The 20,719-nt window shown below is 39.4% G+C and overlaps 1 protein-coding gene across 1 annotated transcript in view; it reads right to left on the bottom strand.

The window, feature by feature from the left end:
- Positions 1-20,719, bottom strand: part of unc5db (unc-5 netrin receptor Db) — a 200,444-nt gene that overhangs the window by 107,338 nt on the left and 72,387 nt on the right. Inside the window, exons 5-6 of the mRNA XM_084729244.1 lie at positions 11,949-12,129; positions 11,006-11,173 (exon numbers count right to left, since the gene is read on the bottom strand). Of these exons, the coding sequence (XP_084585370.1) occupies positions 11,006-11,173; positions 11,949-12,129 (349 nt within the window). The remainder of the gene's footprint in view (positions 1-11,005; positions 11,174-11,948; positions 12,130-20,719) is intronic.

Consider the following 20,719-nt stretch of genomic DNA (forward strand, 5'->3'; position numbering starts at 1 on the left):
CTCAAATAACCCCCTGTCTTCTACTTAGTCTGTGACAGATGTGAAAATTATAGTCATGCAACACTACACTTGTCAGTGATGCAACAGGATGATGATTCATATGAATCAGGAATCTCAATTTACTAACAAAAATACAGTAAACTAGTGGGTGTTTGGAAGAATAAATGTGATTCCAGACACAGTAAAGGAGTCCTGTGCATCAGTTGCTTTAAAAATATAATCAACTGCAGCGGAAGCACAAGCAGGAAACAACAAACAACTCTCCTTGTGTGTTTATTTAACACGTTAACTATGAAATATTTATTTAAATATGCTACATGTCAATTATAAGAGAATGAATGTCTTAATAATTTACTTAAATAATTAATAATTATTTTAATGATTAATGAAGTAATTAAAATGGTAAAATTCTCATTCCAAATTAAATAGTAATTTCCTGTAATCCTGTTCATATTAGTGTTCTCAGTACAAGAGATGATGACAGCTGAAACTACGAAACAGTGGGAGGACATTTCTGCCAAAGTGATGGGGACAAAAAAGGTCCTGTAAGTCTCTATAATGAGACAGTTCCTCAAAATAATGGCTTATTATCTCACATGATGACTTAGTACTACAAAATAATGACGTTGTATCTCAAAATAATGAGTTAGTATTGTGAAATAATGAGTTTGTTTCTTAAAATAATGTATTAGTATCACAAAATAATAAATAATTACCTATTATCTTAAAATAATGATTTGGCAACTAAAACAATTAATTTGTATCTAAAAATAATTACTTGGTATTATAAAATAATGACTTGCACATCTCAAAGTAAAAAAAAAAAAAGTATCTCAAATAATTAATGACACTGGCAAAAAAATCACTTTGTTTCACAGAATAATCACAGAGAATAATGCTAAAGTTTCTCAAAATAATGAGTTAGTATTTCACAATAATGAGTTAGCATCTTAAAATAAAGAGTTAGTATTGCAAAATAATGAGTTCGTATTGCAAAATAATGAGTGCGTATTGCAAAATAATGAGTAAGTATTGCAAAATAATGAGTTAGTATTGCAAAATAATGAGTTCATATTGCAAAATAATGAGTTAGTATATCAAAATAAAGAGTTCGTATTGCAAAATAATGAGTTAGCACCTTAAAATAATGAGTTAGTATCACAAAATAATGAGTTAGTATTGCAAAATAATGAGTCAGTATTGCAAAATAATGAGTTCGTATTGCAAAATAATGAGTTAGTATCTCAAAATAATGAGTTAGTATTGCAATATAATGAGTTAGCATCTTAAAATAATGAGTTAGTATTGCAATATAATGAGTTAGTATTGCAAAATGATGAGTTAGTATTGCAAAATAACGAGTTAGTGTTGCAAAATAATGAGTCAGTATTGCAAAATAATGAGTCTGTATCTCAAAATAGTGAGTTACTACAGCCATATAATGTGCTTGTATCTCAAAATAATGAATTAGTATAGCAAAAAAATGACTTAATATATAACAAAATGACTTAGTATCTCAAAATAAACTACAAAATATACAACATAATAAAATATTGAATTTTTATTCGACTTTTATTTAGCCAGGATGCTAATTCATTTTAGAACCTCATCATCATACTGGCAGAGATGAGCTTCCATACTTTACGGCAAACAATCAGCATTGACTCAGTTTTAATCACTTGTTCTATCCTTCAATCAAACACTTCAGTCTCCACAATATGAGCTTCATTTCTAACAGCCTTCTCTCGTCTCTTCTTGTTAAGTGGCTCTCTGCCTCGTCATGGCGCAGCCTCTGACCTCATCCAGCCTCCGTGCTCTGCCTGCACTCAGACCATCATTAAGACGATGCTCTGGGCTGGCCTGTCAGAACCGGACAGGCCTGTCAATCAGCAGCTCAGACAGCTGGGTTCACCGCGGCCCACGCTTCACTCCTGCCTGCATCCGCTTCCTCCCACAAAGACACGGATCAGCCCCTGCTAACAGGACGACACCCTTCCCTCTCTGCTGCACGCTACTTCAGTCATTCCCTGAGGCCTCCGGGCCACGGCTGTGCCACAGATCTACTTATCTCTGCTTAAGTAGGCTATTCTCATTCTTCTTCTCTTGGACTTAATTATTTTTTTTATGTGAACTCCACACTGCAAACAGAACTCGCCTTTCCCCTTCTCTTAAGGCTGACAGCTTTATTTGGCAGTGAGAGGCAACCGGTTGAAAACTTCGACACCGAGACATCAGTCAGTGTCTAGAAATTCAGGTTTTTTTGTTTCAGACCCCGAGTCAAGAAAGTGAGTTTTGAAAGCCAGACATTACAGCACCTTGAAAAGCAAAAGCTGAGTCATTGTTATTGATCACCCACCTCATCAGAGTTTCTCCTGCACAGACAGGGCTGGAGAGGCGGCTGACTGTGTCATTTTCTCAGCCACTGTCTTGAAAAGATGCATGTTGCCGTCAATTTTAACTAGATAGTGTGTATGTGCATAAATATAAAGCTTGGGTGTAAAAGCATAAAACATAAGAAAAATGACACCCACTCGCCCTTATTTATTAATGGAATGAAGGAAAGCACATTACGGTTTAGCGCTGAAGCGAAGTGCATGACTAAAATATCTGTTTTTTTGAAAGCTGAATCATTTATGTGATGTTACGTGGCTTGTACAAATATTCTGAAGTTGATAGACTTAGAGAGAGAGAATTATTGATGGAGGAGTAAGAGCCTTTTGATAACAGGTGAGAAAGTAGACAATGTTTACCAGCACATTGGGCTTTGATTGCTGGCTACAAATTGTGGGTGCATAAAACACTCTCCATTCTTCTAGATGAATTTTGGGCAAACATACCCTGCAGAGTTTTATTGTAAGCAAACAAAGCCATGTTTACATTCAGTGTTGCTTACCAAAACACTTTGTGTAGATTCTTTAAGCAGAGCAACCAAGCTGAAGGCATTCCTTCCTCATAAAGCATTAACAAAAAACATTTTTTCTGGTTTTTGAAACCTGTATTGTTTAAATCCAAGGTTGTTAGCTGACTGTCTGGAATAACACAAAACTTTTGGCAGGAATATTAGGTCATTGGACTTTTTGCACACTCATGTGCCTCCTTGTGCTTGTCTGCAAGGAACTCACATCGAAGCACCGCCCTCCTTAGTTACTGTTGCTACGCCTGCCAAGCTTTCCAGTTCTGCACTGCATTTACACAGTTTATGTGATAAAGGTGGCAGATTTAACATCAAATCAAGATAAATTGTTGAAACACAAAGTCTGATTCCTTAGAGAAGTAAACAAAAGCAGATACTGATATCTAGCCGACGACTGTGGATTTTGTCAGCTAAAATAATGACTCACAAACAGATTTCTTAAGTGTTGCCAACAAATGTAAGCTACTGCTAACTCAATTTGAGTCGGCTGAGAAGTCTGATGCTTCAATGTTTCCACCTGACAAGTTTTTAAACAAAAACCCTGTGAAAGTGTATATGTCAACCTAGCTGGCTAAAGCTAGCTTACATCTCAGCAGACATTGGTCAGATGGTGAAATACGACAGGTATAGCTACATGACAAACAACAGAAATACACTCAATTGGAAGTTACATCGCTTACATATATAAGATATGCACTAGGGTTTTATCCCGGCAAATTGGATTCCCAGGAAATCTAATCAAGACAAAAATGTTTTATTTATTTATGTTTTAAACATGGAAAATATTAAAATATATTCAGAAAAATGTAGGCTGACAGTTTACTGTCATAAAACATGCAGCAGATATGTGTGTGTGTGTGTGTGTGTGTGTGTGTGTGTGTGTGTGTGTGTGTGTGTGTGCTGTGTGCCGGTAAAACACAACACAGCCTATTAATTAACACAAAGTGCTATGATTAAAAAGCACATGCATGCTCCAAGTCCTTGTAGGATTGCGCCTCTATTGCAGGTAGTGCGGTAACGCCTTTTAGCCCTTCAAATTCATTCTGCTGCAGGCTGACCTCTTGTGATTGCACCAATACTATGGTTAATATGGTTGGCTCACTGAATTGTTGAATCTGTTGCAGGTAGCTCACACTCGCAGCCTCGGCTCACACCAGCGGAGCAGCTGTAGAATACTTGGTTTAACAGAATGGCTTAGAAAATAACAAATGTCTTCCTTTAACACATTTTGTTAGTTTATATAATTAAGATTTGTAAAATGTCACTTTCACGAGGTTGTTATTCTCAGAAGACAAATCACAGACAATAAACTTAGCGTTTCATAATTCTGGCAGTCGCAGTCGAGCAGAACTGTGGCTGCCAGAATTTGACTGGAGCAGGACTTTCCCGGGATTCCTGGGAAAATTGCCTTCTGTTCCTGGCATAGAAAAAGTCTCATTTTCAGGTAAAATATTAATCCCTAATACGTATGTTGTCTTACTGTGGCTTATTTTAACCTAACCATGATGTTTTCTAAAATTTAACCAAGTAGAGTTTGGGCCTTTATTTTGAAAGTCTACCTGGAATTGCATATTTGTTATTCCTACATGACCGTAGAGCTTTGCAGGTGCAGTTCTCAAGCATATAGGGCCACTGACCAAGCTGCTATATTTCATGAGATGGGTTATAGGAATGTGTTGAAATTCAATGTAATAAATCCTCTGTTTAACTTGATTCACAACCTTTTACTTTTACTTCTAATGATGTGAGAGTCAGGAATCTTTCTAATTCTCTCCACCTGACTTGTTTCCCTTCCTACTAGTTCCCCATCTCTCTCTCATCCTGCTCTGGCGTTCTCTGTTGCCATTAAACTAGACCTGACTGTCTGTCCCCATCTGCGCCCTGGCAGTCTGAGGCCTCGCAAACCGAACAAATTGGCACGGGACGCCCTCGCAGGATGACCTCGCCAATTTCTGAGCCCCGGCTTTCAGGCTTCCGGGGCTCTTTGGGAAAACAAGGCGACATGTGTACAGGATGCGCAACAGTGTGCTGAGACTGACAGGTCTACAGGGGCCCCAACATCTGCACGGAGGTGACAAGGCAGAATTCTATACGTTCACTTCACATGTGTTGATAATGCGTACAGATGTGCAGAGCTGAGCTCAGTCAAGCTGGGAGCCACACTAACACAACATAGCAGCTGTTAAATACACCGTTTACCACTTTAGAGTTCAACTTTTTTCACAAAACCTTATTTTCTCCATCTTCTCTAATTCTTGCAAACACCTTCCCTCCTGTTTCTGCCTCAGTTTTGTCACATTCAAGTCTGTCACCCTCCAGGTCGCCCCTGTATTTACATTCTCACACTACAGGTTAGATTATATTATTATGCAGGGAGAACACTACAACAATTAACCTTGCCTCTAAATGCACCACTTTCAACACATAACAGTGCGTTTCACAGGTGGGAAATATGTTCACACTAGATGACAAGGTACAAATTTATTTATTTTGCAAGTGAGACATACTTGTTGTATATTCCAGAATCTTAAATGACAACCCCCCGCTGCCTCATCCTGTGTCACTTCACATGCCTCATGGCGCTACCGGTGGTCTTTGCACCAGATCTAACCTTTCTGTTCTGTAGCTCTGCAGAGAAAAGGTTAAAAGCTGACAAACATTTCCATTTAGTTTAACTGGCGCAGTGTCTTTTTAAATTATTTATAAGGAAAGCAGTGTCTTTTGGAAGCTCTTTGTTGGTCCCTTTTATTGCCTCTTACAACTGATACGCAGACCTCGCAACCGAATGCAGACAGCTGAGAAAATGTCCTCATTTCTGTGCAGATAAGACCCATTTACTAATGTATATGTCAGGTCGTAGAAATCAAACATATCTGATTTGGTCCAGCTGGTTTAGATCTGTCACAGATTTGAGATTTAGGTCTGCATACATAATTCAGGCGGAGATGATCTTGTTGGCGGAGTTAATGTACAAAGCGAAAGGGCAACTGTTTTCCAGAGCGAACCTGTCTCTCAGGATTACTTTCACACAGAACTAATTTGCATTAATACTTTTTTAAGAAACATACATTTTTTATCAACCTAAGGAGGAAACATTTATATTGAACTGTCTGCATGCTGTTCAGTGCTAATGCAAAATGGTGATACAGTGAATCAGTAAAACATACTGAGTTTAACATTGGTTGGGCGTGATCCAGTTACAAGTTTTAGTATGTTTCCACAGTATAATTACAGCTAATTTGATTTTACTGTTACAAAAAGTAACTGTCTGGTGGCATGGGGTCACTGTTATACTTAAAAGCGTCAGTGCAAAATTAATGACAGGCAGGGAGACGTATGGCAGGAAATTTTTCATTTGATTACCACCTGAATAATCACAATACGGAGCCTTCAGTCATGACCAATAAAGCTGCTCTTTTATTATAAAGGTAAGCTTTATATTGCACTATTAAATGTTAAAATTAATAGCAGTTTTTATTGTGTTCTCTACTTTCAGCAGTGAGAGATAAAATGTTGTCAGTGTTGAGTGTATATAATGCATATATTTCATAGTTTGCAAAGGCTAGTCACAAATCTACGTAGCTCAACAGGGCATATGATGAATCAAAACCAATTTTTTTGCTGTTTGTTAGCTGACGCACACAGAGGGCAAATATTTCCTGCATACTGCTGCTAAAAACTGATTACAATTAGCTGATAATTAGCCTGATCAGCCTCCATCAGTAATCAAGACAGACATTATTAAGCCAAGAACTCAAACCAGTAAATAACAGCAGTCAACATCATACCTTAGTTCTTATTCTACCTAGTGTTTCTATAGTGAAGAAGACCTTCAAAAATATACACATTAGCAGTCTGAATTAAACTAAAGCTCCCTGTGATCTCTGGGGAAAATATTACACCAAACTCCCTTTAAGAAATATGGAACAATTCCTCACGTGTCCATGAAAAGACATGACTCTACCAACAAAAGACAAAGGGCATCATATGTCAACAGTCTTCTTGTCAATATGGCATTAATATACACACAGATACACACAAACTTTTCAGTTTGGATTTTGTTGCCTCGACTCTGTGGGAAGACTGTGGGAATGAGAGGCAAACTGTTTCAAAAATCAGATTGACGCCAAATTAAACATGACTCATAACATTGTTCATTCAGTGTGTGTCTGATGGTGTTCGAGGAATTCTTTCAATCATTACTGAGGTGACTACTTGGTTTGTTGAATTCCTGTTTGGTGATGTAGAGAGTGCACCTACCTTAAACATTAAATATGAGCTGCTCTGAATGAGTTTCATGACCGGTTTACAGATTATGAATACAGAGCCTAAGTCACGCCCATTCCAGTGTGCCCCATGGGAAGTAAATTCAGAAAAAATAAACCGTAGGCCAATGGCGAGAGACAAATTATTTTTTGATTGTGTCTGAACTGTGCCAAGAATTACACGCATGTTGTTTGTCAATTTAAAACTTTTACAAGTCAAGAAAGTAGGGCGGCATGGTGTCCCCATGGCTGGGGAGTTTGTGGCTGGGGCAAGACTTTTCTGTGCGGAGTTTGTCATGTTCTCCTTGTGTCCATGTGGGTTCTAGTTTAACTGATAACTCTAAATTGAATGTAGGTGTGTCTCTATGTGTGCGATGAACTGGCGACTTGTCCAGGGTGCACCCCACCTCTCGCCCAGTGTCAGCTGGGATAGGTTCCAGCCCCACCCGCAACCGGTCAAAGATAAGCGATTATGGATGAACAGAGGTCAAGAAAGTCTCAGTTTGTCGTTATTTTATTTTAGTTTTATATGAAACTGCTCAGTGAACTACATCTCTGGTCTTGCACAATATAACAAAACAATATAACAAGAACAAGTAAGTCCTGCGTGGACCTGTGTGTAGTTTTTGGAGGGAGAAAGTCATGACGTTACTTATGCCTCTTCTGGGTGTGTAGTCTTTCTAATTACATATCTTCGCAGTCTGACACTTCAACAGTTTTACAATAAAATTATCTTTTAAATTGGCAAACCTGGCACAATTTTTCTCTTGCCTTTGACTTCTGTTAATATTGAAGGTAGGTCCCATATTGGTCCACTGGAAAGGGCGGACTTGGGCTATCTGCTGAGGAACATTTTGTTTCCTTTGTGATTTTTTTTTTTTTTTTGACCTGTCGGCAACAGAGTCAGTGTGTCTAACACTGGTTTTAATTGGGACAAGTGCAGCACAATAATTGAACACCAAATAGATATTGAGATTGCAGTAACGTAGTTTACGTGGTTTACATACTTCTCCAGCTGTCAGAATCTAGGTAAGGTTGCCACATGTAACTTTTCAGTTCATGAACTACATATAAAAAGTCCAGAAGTAACATTTTTTTTTAAATTCTAACTAGCTCAAATGTTTAAAAATAGCCAAAGAAGGGATGCAAGTCTTCCAGCCTATTAATGGCAGTTCAGATGCTCCACTTGCTCCATTGTTCAGGCATGTATGGCTGATGAGAGCCAAGAGAGATGATTTGCTACACTAACACACTAAACTTAAATGGTAGCCACGGCAAGCATTGCCTGCTTAAACATCTGCATGTTAGCATTAGCTCAAAGATGCATTCTTCCACCCCGTAGAGCTGCTAGCATGGCTGTACATTACCAGTAACACTATTTTTGGCTCCGAATCAGCCCTGCCTTTAACTTGTAGACATACAATCCTAGCCTGCAGATTTGTCTGTACAATGATGGGCCTGATTGTACACCACTCACAGTATAGGATCACCCCTGCCTCTGTGAGAACAAACCTCACCCTTCTGCTCAGAACAGCAAAGCCCCTCTGTGTTTGCTCTTGTAAGGTAAAAACCCATTTCTTCAAGAACTACCACAGCTCACCTTCACCCCCTGAATCACACGGCACACTGAGTCATATCCCCTCTCTCACTGCTGCTTCCTCCACTCACTTTATTTTGCATCATAAACCCACTGTTCTTTTCATTCTTTTTATTTACTTCCATGCGGCACTTCTCTCTCCAACACAATTGGCGCGGTGGCAAACGGATGCTGTCACTATGGATCTGTCCCTCGCAATCCTTATTATCGGTCGTCTGTTATGCTAATGAGACATGATTTTAAGCTCATTCAAGTCGTTTAAGCCACTCTGGATATCAGCAACGGATAAATGTCAAATATGTTAATGTGGGTGACATGCTGTGATAGTGCAAAGTGCCTAAAAAAAGACCTGGCAACACAGTGTGTCATCTGAAAAAAAACAAAGGAAAGGAAAAATCGTGCTAGAAGTGTAAATAATTAATAGCTTGTCATACACTAATATCATTATTATAGCCTCTCATAATTTTTGACATGTCAGCTTAAGCATTCTCAAGCAAATATGAATAACTTTTGACACCAAGAGAAAAGTAACTTGGCTGAACTTTATTTTGCAGTACACTAATAAGACGCAACAAGCTGCACTTTTTTTTTAATCAAATTAGACAAAAACTAGAAATATGTTTGTTATTCGAGGGTATTAGACCCTTATTTAACATTGTTCAAGGGTAACTGGGTACACATTACAACAGAACTGCACTGTAAACCAAAGTGTGTCGTTTCCCACTGTTAGAACTTTACTAGACCTACTAGAGGGTATTTAGAAATACATTACAACAGATTGGCACTGTAAACTAAAGTGCATTATTTCCCATCACACATATTCAACTTTCGTGTAGTGTAATTTGGGAAACATTACAAAATAACTTCACTGTAAACTTAAATCTATTTTTCCCATTGTTAGACACTTATTAGAGTTTATTAAGAGGTAGTAAGCGACACATTACAAAAGAATTGAACTGTAAACTAAAGAGTATTACTTTCCACTCTTAGACCCTTATTAGACTTCTGTGTACTGTAAACTAAAGTGTATTATTTCATTTATTAAATATTATTAACAGGTCATTTGGAACACATTACAGCAGAACTGTACAGTAAACCAAAGTGTATCTTTTTTCACTGTTAGACTCTTATTAGACTTTCTCAGAGCGTAATTATGGACACATTACAGTCACACTGCACTGTAAACTAAAGTATATTGTTTAATTTATAAGACTTTATTAATGGGTCATTTGGAACACACTACACTAGAACCATACTGTAAACTAAAGTGTATTGTTTAATTTATTGGACTGTTAAAGGGCCATTTGGAAGACATTACACCTGAACTATACTGTAAATTAAAATGTACCCAAAATGTTTCCCAATGTCAGACCCTTGTCAGACTTCATTAGAGGGTGATTCAGGACACATTACAACAGAACTGTACTGTGAAATTAAGTGTATTATTTCCTACTGTAAGGCAATTATTAGACTTTGTTAGAGGCATGTGTAGAGGGCAACATAGTAGAACTGCACTGTAAACTAAAGTGTATTGTTTCTATTATTAGACTTAATTGAGTGTAATTTGGGATAAATTGCAACATAACTGTACTGTAAATTTAAGTGTACTGTTTCCCACTGTTAGACCCTTATTAGACTTTTTAGTGCCTAATTACAGAAACATTACAACAGAACCATACAGTAAACTAAAGTTTATAGTTGGACAAAGCATTCATTTGCCTCTAATATTAATTTTGTCCTTTACTTCGTAGGTCTGGCTCATGTATTGTTTTTAAATGGGGAAGTAGAAGATATGTGATTTCACTTTAGTTTCAGTTTTCAGTACAGTTATGTTGTAATATATTCCAAATTACCCTCTAATAAAGTCCAATAAAAGTCCAACAGTGGGAAATAATACACTTCAGCTTACAGCACAGTTCTATTGTAAAATTCTATTTACCTTCTAATAAAATCTAATAAGGGTCTAATGCTGTGTAATAAATTTAAATTATTTCTAGTTTTTGTCTGATATGAAACAAAGAGCAATCTTGTTAGTGTAGGGTAATATTGTGTCTATAAAGAACATCTTATTCTTAGTTTTCGTCTAATTTGATAAATAGTATGACTTATGTCTTCTTGGTGTGCTGTAAAATAAAGTGCGACCAGTAACTTTTGTATCTGTACAGTACAACTCCATAAAGTTAAGTGTTACATTTCTGTGCAGAGACTCAGAAATTAAGTGGAACTGACTTGGACAGAGTGCGTTGCAGGTGATCTTCTGTACAGACATGCCCTCGCAGAAGGCCCCGCCGTTGAGAGGCGCCGGGTTAGTACAGGTTCGAGATCGCTTCTGGACACCCCGCCCACATGGCACATTACAGGCCGACCACTCTGTCCACAGGGACCAGCCGCCGTTCACTGGAGAGAGTTCAGCAGAGTCAGTGGAGAGTGCAAAACAACACATATTACTTTTCCAGAACTCTGGCGTAGTTAAATACTCCAACAAGAGCCGGGGTTATTAATGAATATGCAGGCTGCGAGGCACTGCAAGGCAACAATGCAGAACCGCTGGAGCAGATTGAGCACCGCACATTCATTGTGGTGGATATACAGCTCCCTCTTTCCTAATTGCCAGTTCAATGTTCCTTGCTCTTGGATTAAGATAAAGACGTGAAAGTGTGCGAAAGCAAAGAAAACAGCCATTAAATGAAATTGCCATTTCTAAAGGCGACACTGACTCATACTGGTCGACAGGTTGGAGTCGACCACTTAGTGCTCTGACTGAAGCGGTTTACTCAATGATCTCTCTGTCTAACGTGTGCAAGAGCTAAATGTTCAGCAGCGCTATCAAAGCTGGTGAACCCACATTGCTGGAAGGCCTCTGGCAAATAAATACTTAATAAGCAACACTCCTTTTAAATGAGATTAAGACACAGTGGCTTATTTCCTTTCATAAAGTACACATTGATTTTAAATGAGAGGCAGTAAATTGAGTCTTTGAATAATACATTCATCGAAATAAAGAGGAAACATCGCTCTTCAGTGGAAACATTTGAGATGGGTCTCTTAATCACTTGTGTAGGGGTGAAGGAAACCAAACAAATTGATCTGAAGTGCCATGTAAACAGTGTGTCAGTACACTGTAATGTGTTGTAACAAGCAATAACAGCAGCTGGGAGAGAGGACAGCGTACCGAAGACTATTACAGTGGCTGTGGCGCTGCGTCTCTTCGCCACGATGTTGCTGGCCAGACAGGTGTAGTTGCCCGAGTCGGACAGCCGCGCCTCGTTGATGATGAGGTTGTGGTCCGCTCGGGTGTCAATGTTGTCATCAGTCAGGGAGCTCAGCACTTCTTCATTTTTTAGCCATTCCACCTGCACAGGAGAGGGGATAAAGGACAGAGACATGACGCGCTTTTGTGAAAGACATCATTCTGAAACAACTGACTATATGACTTTTTTTTTTTTTTGGTTCATTACAACTTGGATCTTATGTTTGCTGGATGAAATTTGACAGGACAAGAAGAACAAGTGGTCAGATGATGAGACGGGTTGGAAAGCCAACAGTATCAGCCCACTCCCTGCATGTCAAATACGGCTGCTTGGTCAGTGCCCCTGTGCTTCAAACTATGACACTGCATACCTGTGTGGCGACATTTCTGGAGGCGTCTGTCTAGCATTATGTTTTACGTGTAAAACTAAAAGGACATAAGTTAACTTGTGTAACATACTTAACTTGTGTCATGTACTAATAATGTAAGTTAACTTGCATACTCATTTTAAAGTTGAGCAACAAAAGTACTTATTTTGATGTCTTTTTAAGACATTACGTATATCATGGGACTTTTATGTAAGTACTCAACATACGTTACATAAGTTATTTAAAATGATCAGTTCTAGTATGTTATGATATGTTATGATATGTTATGCTATGTGACGTTATGTTACGTTATGTAACGCTACATTACGTTACATTATGTGATGTTATGCTACGTTACGCTATGTTATGTTACACTATGTTACGTTACGTTATGTTACATTATGTTATGTTATGTATGTTGTTTACATTGATGAGGTCAATGGATAGATCAAACAAACACAGGACTTTCAGCCAGGACACCAGGGTTTGTTTCTCGTGTGAAATCTAAAGTCAAGTTTGACTTATTTTAACTGACGTACTGTGCATAAGTTAACTTACTTAACTTGTGTCACATATTTATGTATGTCATATACATACTCGTGATGAACATAAGTTTTTTAACTTACATATGTATAAGGTATAATAATTTGACTTCTTTTTAAGATGTTACGTATGTTACAGGACTTTATTTAGGAATTATCTGTGTTATTTATGCACATGGGGTGAAAGGATGTGTCAAATAAACACAGGACTGTGAAACCAATAGTCCATCTTGACTATTTTAAAGACATAATGTAACTTTTAAGTAACACAATTAACATAATATTACATTTCATACTTATGTACATAACTTACGTACATTACGGTCATGAACTTTTGTACATGACCAATGTGAACTTGCCTGTATATAACATATTTATTTTAACCCAAACCTTCCCAAGTAGTTCTTGTGCCTTTATTTTAATGTCTACCTACCACATTTTTGGAAGTAAAACTCCAGTTATTGTTAAAACAACCCTGATGATGTCATCAGGGTTGTCTGGGGCTTGAAGTGTTATAACAAATGGCTGGCTTTACAAACTGGTGGCATGTAGTTAAAGCTGTGTGGCAGCTGTCCAGGTAGGGAACGTCTAATGAAAGCTGCTGTTGAGTTAAATGATAGGAAATGTAGCATCCGGTGTTTTCGGAGTTGTGGCCTTAAAGTCAGGATAACTCTGGTTCTGATATGTTGATTTTGTCAGATGTGAAGAACTAACCTGCTTGAGTGTCTGTTATTGAGCTGACTTTATTTGATGTTAAAATATTCCACTAATGCAACAGCAGTATTGCAAATTTGCTTGGTTTGCTCAAATAAAATTCTGGCCTCAGTGGTGGAAACCTTTATTGTTTTGTTTCCTCTCTCTCAAATCTGAAATTCTTTCTTTTATTACAGGTTTTCCAAAATGTTAATCACAGTTTGCATCAGTTTGCCATTTTAAAAATTTGCCCATTTCAAAGGCTTTAACACAGGTGCTGTATCAGGGTCAACATCGGTGTCAGAGCTGCTAATTTGACAGCTGGAGGTCTCATTCAGTTTGCAGGGACACCAGGTCTCTCCGACCTGTTCGGGGGACCACAAATGATGGTTTTGGCATGCATCATTGACAGCGAATGAGGCAATGACTTGTGAATGATGTCAGGTGTTAGCGGGTCACAGGTGAGACCATTCACTCGGTCAAATCATGCCTCTGTGAAACGGATGCACAAAAATAATACTATATATACTCTTGGTATGAAGCTAAAGCTCCATTCAGACTGTATTTTTGTTTGTGGGGGAGGTGGTGTGATTGTACCTGCACTGGTCAGTGATTTTACAGTAATCCAATCTGGAGTGCATATGTAGGTCATTTTTAATCCCCACCCCAGCAATAATTACAAACAACTACCTGCTGTTTTCTGTGAATTGGTCCTCTTGTAACTTAAATCCAGAGCTACAGCCTAATTTAAAGTGATTTTCAAGTTTCTTGTTCTTTTGCTGTATTCATTTATTTCATCAGCTTGATGTGAAATTTGACTTTTGGGGGAAAATGGAGCAATTTCTAAATGTTTTTACTAATTTGATAAGAGTATAACATGCTAACCATGAGGAGGGCTCATCACATGTGCTGCTAGGTATTGGTATTCTCTTTTGGCGAGTCCTGAGCACAGTGAATATTTTATTCCCTACCTCCCCTGCAATACTAACAGGCTGGATTATCTACCCTATTGAGCACAATTTTCATTCTTGACACAACCACTTCTGTCACTTTCAGTGTGTACAACAAGACCAACACCACAAATGCCTTCGAGGGTAGAATTTTTGAAAGTATGCCTATTTGCATCAAGACTAAAAGCATAAGACAGGGCTTTGGGCGAGAGATCTGTGAAACAGTATAATGGAGTCGAAAGGAGGCTGTGATGGCAGGCTTTTTGCCCCACCTACGTTCACACTGCAAGCCTTTGGGTTTATTGCTCAGATCAGAATTTTTTGTGTGGTTGTTTTTTTCTACTTTTGAAATCCAGCCAATATCAGATTTCAGTGTGAACGGCTCATGGTCCTGAACTGACCTGCGAAAGAGCAAAAACATGTCACACAACGTCACACAGCACACTGTGAAGCAGAATTAAACATGGAGGCCACTGAAGTCAGCGTTTTCAGTTTTTTATAGGCTGATGTGCAGAGGAAGCTAGTTGATTTATGATCAGATGGTAATGAAGACGAGGAGAAAGAGAACCACCTTTCTAAATTATGGCTTTTTGTGGAGCAATGGCTACTACTTCTGTATGGAAAGGTGTGTGGATATAACATCAGAGCCAAGAGTGTTGGGTTCCAGACTTGAATGGCTTCACAGAAACAGATTTCCCCCAGATTTTTAGGATGTCATGTGCTACTTTTGACTACATCTGTCCGCACATCTGTGACATATGGATGGATGAATGAGTACTCAGATGACTTTTTTTGTCGTAACTAGTGATGTAATCTGTTAGATTGGCAATCCAAGTACTCAGTAATTAGGTTACATTTACAAATCAGCAATCCATCACCGTTACAATTTCACTGCATGCAGGAACCACTGCCACCTCAACTGTCGGAGGAGACTGAAGGTGAACAAGCACAGGACTTTTCACCAAGGAGACCAGGGTTCAAGTCTTGTGTGAAACAAAAAGCAAACGTAGAGTTATTTAAAGTTTTAAGTAAAATCGATAAGGACATAATCTTTGTTGCAACACCACTTTCGTCGCGCAAGTGACGCCACTTTCTGCCCAGTGTTGGACAGTAATATATCAAGGCAGTTGTTGCCTAAAGGTTAGAGAAGCAAGCTTTGGACCGGACAGTTCAATCCCCCAACTGGCAGGATAAATCTAGGTGGGGAAAGTGAAAGTCAGTGCTTCTCATTCCCTCATTACCACCACTGAAGTGCCCTTGAGCAAGGTCCTTAACCCCAACCGCTCCAGTGGCCGGCAGATAAGACCACGGTTGTACTAGGCAGCTTCTAAGTGTGAATGTGATCAGGGTGTTCCTGCAAAAGAGAGCATCACTCTAAGTGAACCTAACCTGAATAAATAAAGGTTAAAAATATATATATTTTACTCAGTAATTACTGTTAATAGTGTTACTGTAATATTCTCTCCAAAGGATGAAGGATGTGGGAGAAGGAGGGAGGCATGCTGTCCACAGGTGGAAGTATTGTCAGTATTTTGAGTTTGTTCGGCTCCCTGAGAGAGAATTTGTGGTGATGAATCTAATTTGACACTCACACTCGGAGAGGCCGACTTTGTTTTCACCATAGTCGACATCTGGACAGCAACAACAGCAACACTTCACTGGATCAGCAGTTCAACTTGGGAGCACAACAAGGCTGCCAACAAGGTGCGAAAGTAATATAGTAATATAACTAGTAATTAGGGATGATAACAATTAATCGATGACCAATTACTTGTATATTAAGAATTTGATGGATTAAGTAAAATTTAAGTGATCTACTATCAAATAAATTAATAACCTCTGAAAACAAGTAATAAGTAAATTATTACTTAGTAGTAGGAGTAATAAGTTGAAAAAACTGATATTATTACACTTCCTGAGTAACTTGCCCAAAAATACTTCCTACTCAAACTGCAACCATTTTACAACGTAACATGTGACATGTTATGTTGTCGCATGAGTGATGTGACTTTCGTCAAATGACATAGTTATTTAACTCAAACCACTACAATGTTACAACATAAACCACATATGTAATGTCACCTGACTTATGTCACATGGCCTATGTATTATAGTTAAGGTTCAGTAAGCCTGTAGTGGTCAGTACTCTCCACTGGTAATATTTCAATCTGGAGAGACCTCATTCTGAGTGTATAAAATATATTTATTTGACATGTGCACAATCTGGATGAAAGATATGGAAAATCTTTGGCGATTAGACCCCATTGTGACATCATCGGGTATAAGGGGGTAATGAAGCCACGATTAATGTAAGAAGAAGGGATGGCAGAAGATCAGGATGTGATGAGGACTGGACTTCTGATGAGCTCAGCCTGGGCTGGAGTATGAAGAACAGGAGGGGAACGGGGTGGGGAAGGGTAGTAATGATTCCACACTGAAATGACAGCTGACAACAGCAGAGCGGAGAACAGATTTTACATCACTGGCTGATGGAGATAGTGGCTACATCTGGTTGGTTAGCTGATAAGCGAACACCCATAATCAGCTGATTCAGAATAAGCAGGAAATAGAGCAAGAGAGAGTTGTGAATGAATGAGGCAGAAAGATTGTCTTGCTGATTGAGCCTACGCTAATCTTATGTTGTTTTGAGAGTAACCGACAATCAACCTATTCTGGTGTTTAAGTATTTTTCCTGCGCTCTGACCTTTGCCCTAGAGCATTGCCATTCGTAAAAGGTATGAGCTCCCTAGACTTGTTCTGAGCATACCGAACCTTTAGTTCTCAACTTCGCAGAAGATGCGGATCTCATGTTGGGATTTGCTCCAAGCTCGGCAGCACAACCACCAACACTAAAGCCATTAGGCAGTCAAAAGAAGCCCTATAACCAATTACCAGCAACAGAGAGGAAAACTAATTATGAATTACAAACTTAGTGACGCTTTAGTGCTTCTACCCTGGTAAAGGAGCTGCATCGCTGCGTTTGCAAATTATATTCATAGTGTGGCAGAATGGGCTGGGCTGATGGATTTATAGGACGCACACACAGGCACCCTTTATAATAAACAACACTCTGGCAGGATGCAAATAGGAAGTGCCTGTGGGCATGCAAACACTGGGTAAATAGAAATGACACACAGAGCCCAGGGATGATGGATTGCAGGTATATATTGACACGAATAAAAATGATAATGAACATCATAACACAGTAATCATTTCTCACATTCAGTATTTTTTCACACCTATTTGAGTCAATTGTGCCACTGTTAGCAGGAGTGGGAATTTTTCCTTTTCAGAGGAGAAGAGTACTGTACGTGTATGGTGGCTGAAGCCTCCCCCCCCCCCCCCGTTTGCCTTGAAGAAAACTCGCCGTCCGATCTTCAAAGGCTCCCGGATTCTTCTCCACAATTAAAAGATAGCCTTTAGCGCGGGTTTCATCAGAGGTAAAGCGCTTAGCATCGTCGAGAGATAAGAAAACAGAGAGACAGAGGACTCGGGGGACGGAGTCTCGTTTCTCATGATTAAAGTCATCTGTCACTGAATGGGTGACACGAGTGGCGGCGCCCCCATCCTCCGACTCTTTATGTATTTATTTCAATTTTATCCTGGGAAATTTGTGACTTGAAAGAGGCAATTAACGTGTGGCACGAGCTGGCCCTCGCAGTGTTTGGGGCCACGCTGCACATTAGCTGTCTGTCTGCCGCTAACAGCCCTTGGGTAATGATGAAAAGATTCACCGAGCAGAAGGGAAGAGAAGAGAGATACACAAAGAGACGGGGAGAGGAAGGAGTGGGGGGGCGGAGGTGGTGAGAGGAAGAAAAAAAAAAGAATGAAGGGACAAATACAAATTAGCCTGGCAAGTGTGTGGCAGAGGATGTGAGAAATGAATTGCCTAATTGGCACATTTGTTTCAATTAGGATGTGGTCATCAGTGTCATCCTTGACGGAGGGGTTTCCAGGCAGGGCCCCCGCATCAGGGCTTCCTCCCTGTGATTTCAATACCCGGACCACCCCTGAAGGTCACCTCCTCCAGCCCCGCACAGCAGCCAGGTCCTCTCATCTACTTAAGTACATACACACACACACACACACACACATGCTCACATCTCATTCAGATGACATTTGCTGATGATTAGATGCTGAGAAATGTGGCGGCTGAGGGGCAATTAGAGGACAGAAGAGCAATGTAACGAGTGACACGGCAGCCATCATCAAGACTTATGAGGAGAGCGCTGATCAAGACCTTGCTAGCTAACGCTTTTTTTTTTTTTTTTTTTCCGTTTGCCTGTGTGCCTGGCCGTCCCGCTCCTGGGGCTAATGGTCATTTGATGTCAAGGTGACGCAGTACAAACGGTGCGCATCAGTGCAGGAGAAAAATCCATCTGCTGAGTCATGCTTAAGTCTCACAGTTTACCATGACCTCCTCCCCTTCAGGCGACTCGCGGCGGCCTGTGGAGAAGACGGCGCGGGTGGCACAACTTTTTAATTGCTGAAAATCTCATCAGCGCAATTACATGAAGCGTCTCCGTCAGGCGTCACACTTCAGATGAGTGAGTGACGTAAAAGTTGCATTAATTCTGACATGACTGTTCAGACTGATGTTTCCTTACAAAAAGATTAGACCTGAGTCTGATACACATATGAAAGTGGTCTAAATCACAACTGAAAAGATTGATTTCTGATGTTTACACTGTCATGAAAACAGATTGGACCACTTGTGCTTGCAGAAAGTAACACTGTTGACATGTGGAAAAGGAATCAACTAACATTCCTGGGTCTAATGGTCATTTAATGTCAAGGTGATGCAACACAAACTGCAGGCCTCAGTCCATAAGAAAAAGTAATCTATTTGCCTGGAATCAATTTTGATTCGCCACTGTAAAAAAAAATGTTTTCAAATGTTGTGAAAAATGCCCATCCCAGTTTCAAGTCCAAGGTGATGTCTTTAAATGTCTTGTTTGCCAGTCAAAAGCCAAAATATTCAGTTTTGTATAATAAAAAATGGAGAAAAGCAGGAAATCTCCATATTTGAGAAGCTGAAAACCACCTGCCATTTCTGCATTAAACATTTAATTACTTTTATTGATTATCAACATAGTTTAATAGTTTTACCACTTTCCTGGTCCTGGCAAGTTAGTTCCTCAATGTACTAGCCTGACATGGCACTTTACTTGCCCTGGGCAGGCAAGCCCTATTGTTGAGCCCTGCAATGTCACATGCAGCACAGAAGTAAACGTGATAGCCACTGAAGTCAGCATTTACATTTTCATTTGTAAATTGACATGAAGGTGAACAGAGCAGATTCAGGAGCAGATAATGAGGATGAGGAGAACGACTACTGTCTGTGGCAGACAGCAGCTCACCTCAGCTCTCTCTAATGCCAACAAAGCCTGGATGCTGTTCTCAACAAAGTGACAGCTATGACAGCTCATAAAACCAGAGTGCTTTGTCAGCATTTTGAGTCTGTGTTGAAATAAACTGTCCAAAACCACTTGTGTGGGACATTATGTAACCACATTCTGTACACGCTTGTGGACGTTAACCTGAAAGGAGAGCAGGCTACTGGTGCTACCACTGCTAATGTTAGCCATACCATGTGGTGGCTAATGATGGCTCCGGGTAAACAATGTAATTTACCAACAGATGCTGTGATCCTGCTTAGTTTGAAAAGTAAGTGAGATAATATGGCAATTAATACACACAATATTTATGCAGACCATTTATGTTATCAATTGTGCTCAATTTTAACTACTCAGAATGTGCCATGAATGACTTTACAGAAACAGATTTCATCCAAACTTTCAGGATGTCAAGGATGTTATCTGTCAGCACCTCTCCACAAGTTTCACGGTAACACACTTCATGCAATGAGTGACATAAAAATCACATGAATTCCGATATGATTGTTCAGACTGAGATCACACTGCAAAAAAAAACGAGAAGAGAAAAGACTCCATGTGCTGTTCACACTGTTATATAAAAAACAAATCTGAGTCAAATATAAGCAAAAGACAACTAAAAACTCCTGGTCATTGATGTGAAGGTGACGCAGTACAAACAGTGCACTTCAGAACAGGAGAAAAATCTCCTGAGTCATGCTTTGGTGTGAGCATGATCTCCTCCCCTTTGCAGCCGCCTGTGGA

Source organism: Lutjanus erythropterus, chromosome 10, assembly GCF_056507025.1.
Source record: "Lutjanus erythropterus isolate fLutEry1 chromosome 10, fLutEry1.hap2, whole genome shotgun sequence".
NCBI lineage: Eukaryota > Metazoa > Chordata > Actinopteri > Lutjaniformes > Lutjanidae > Lutjanus > Lutjanus erythropterus.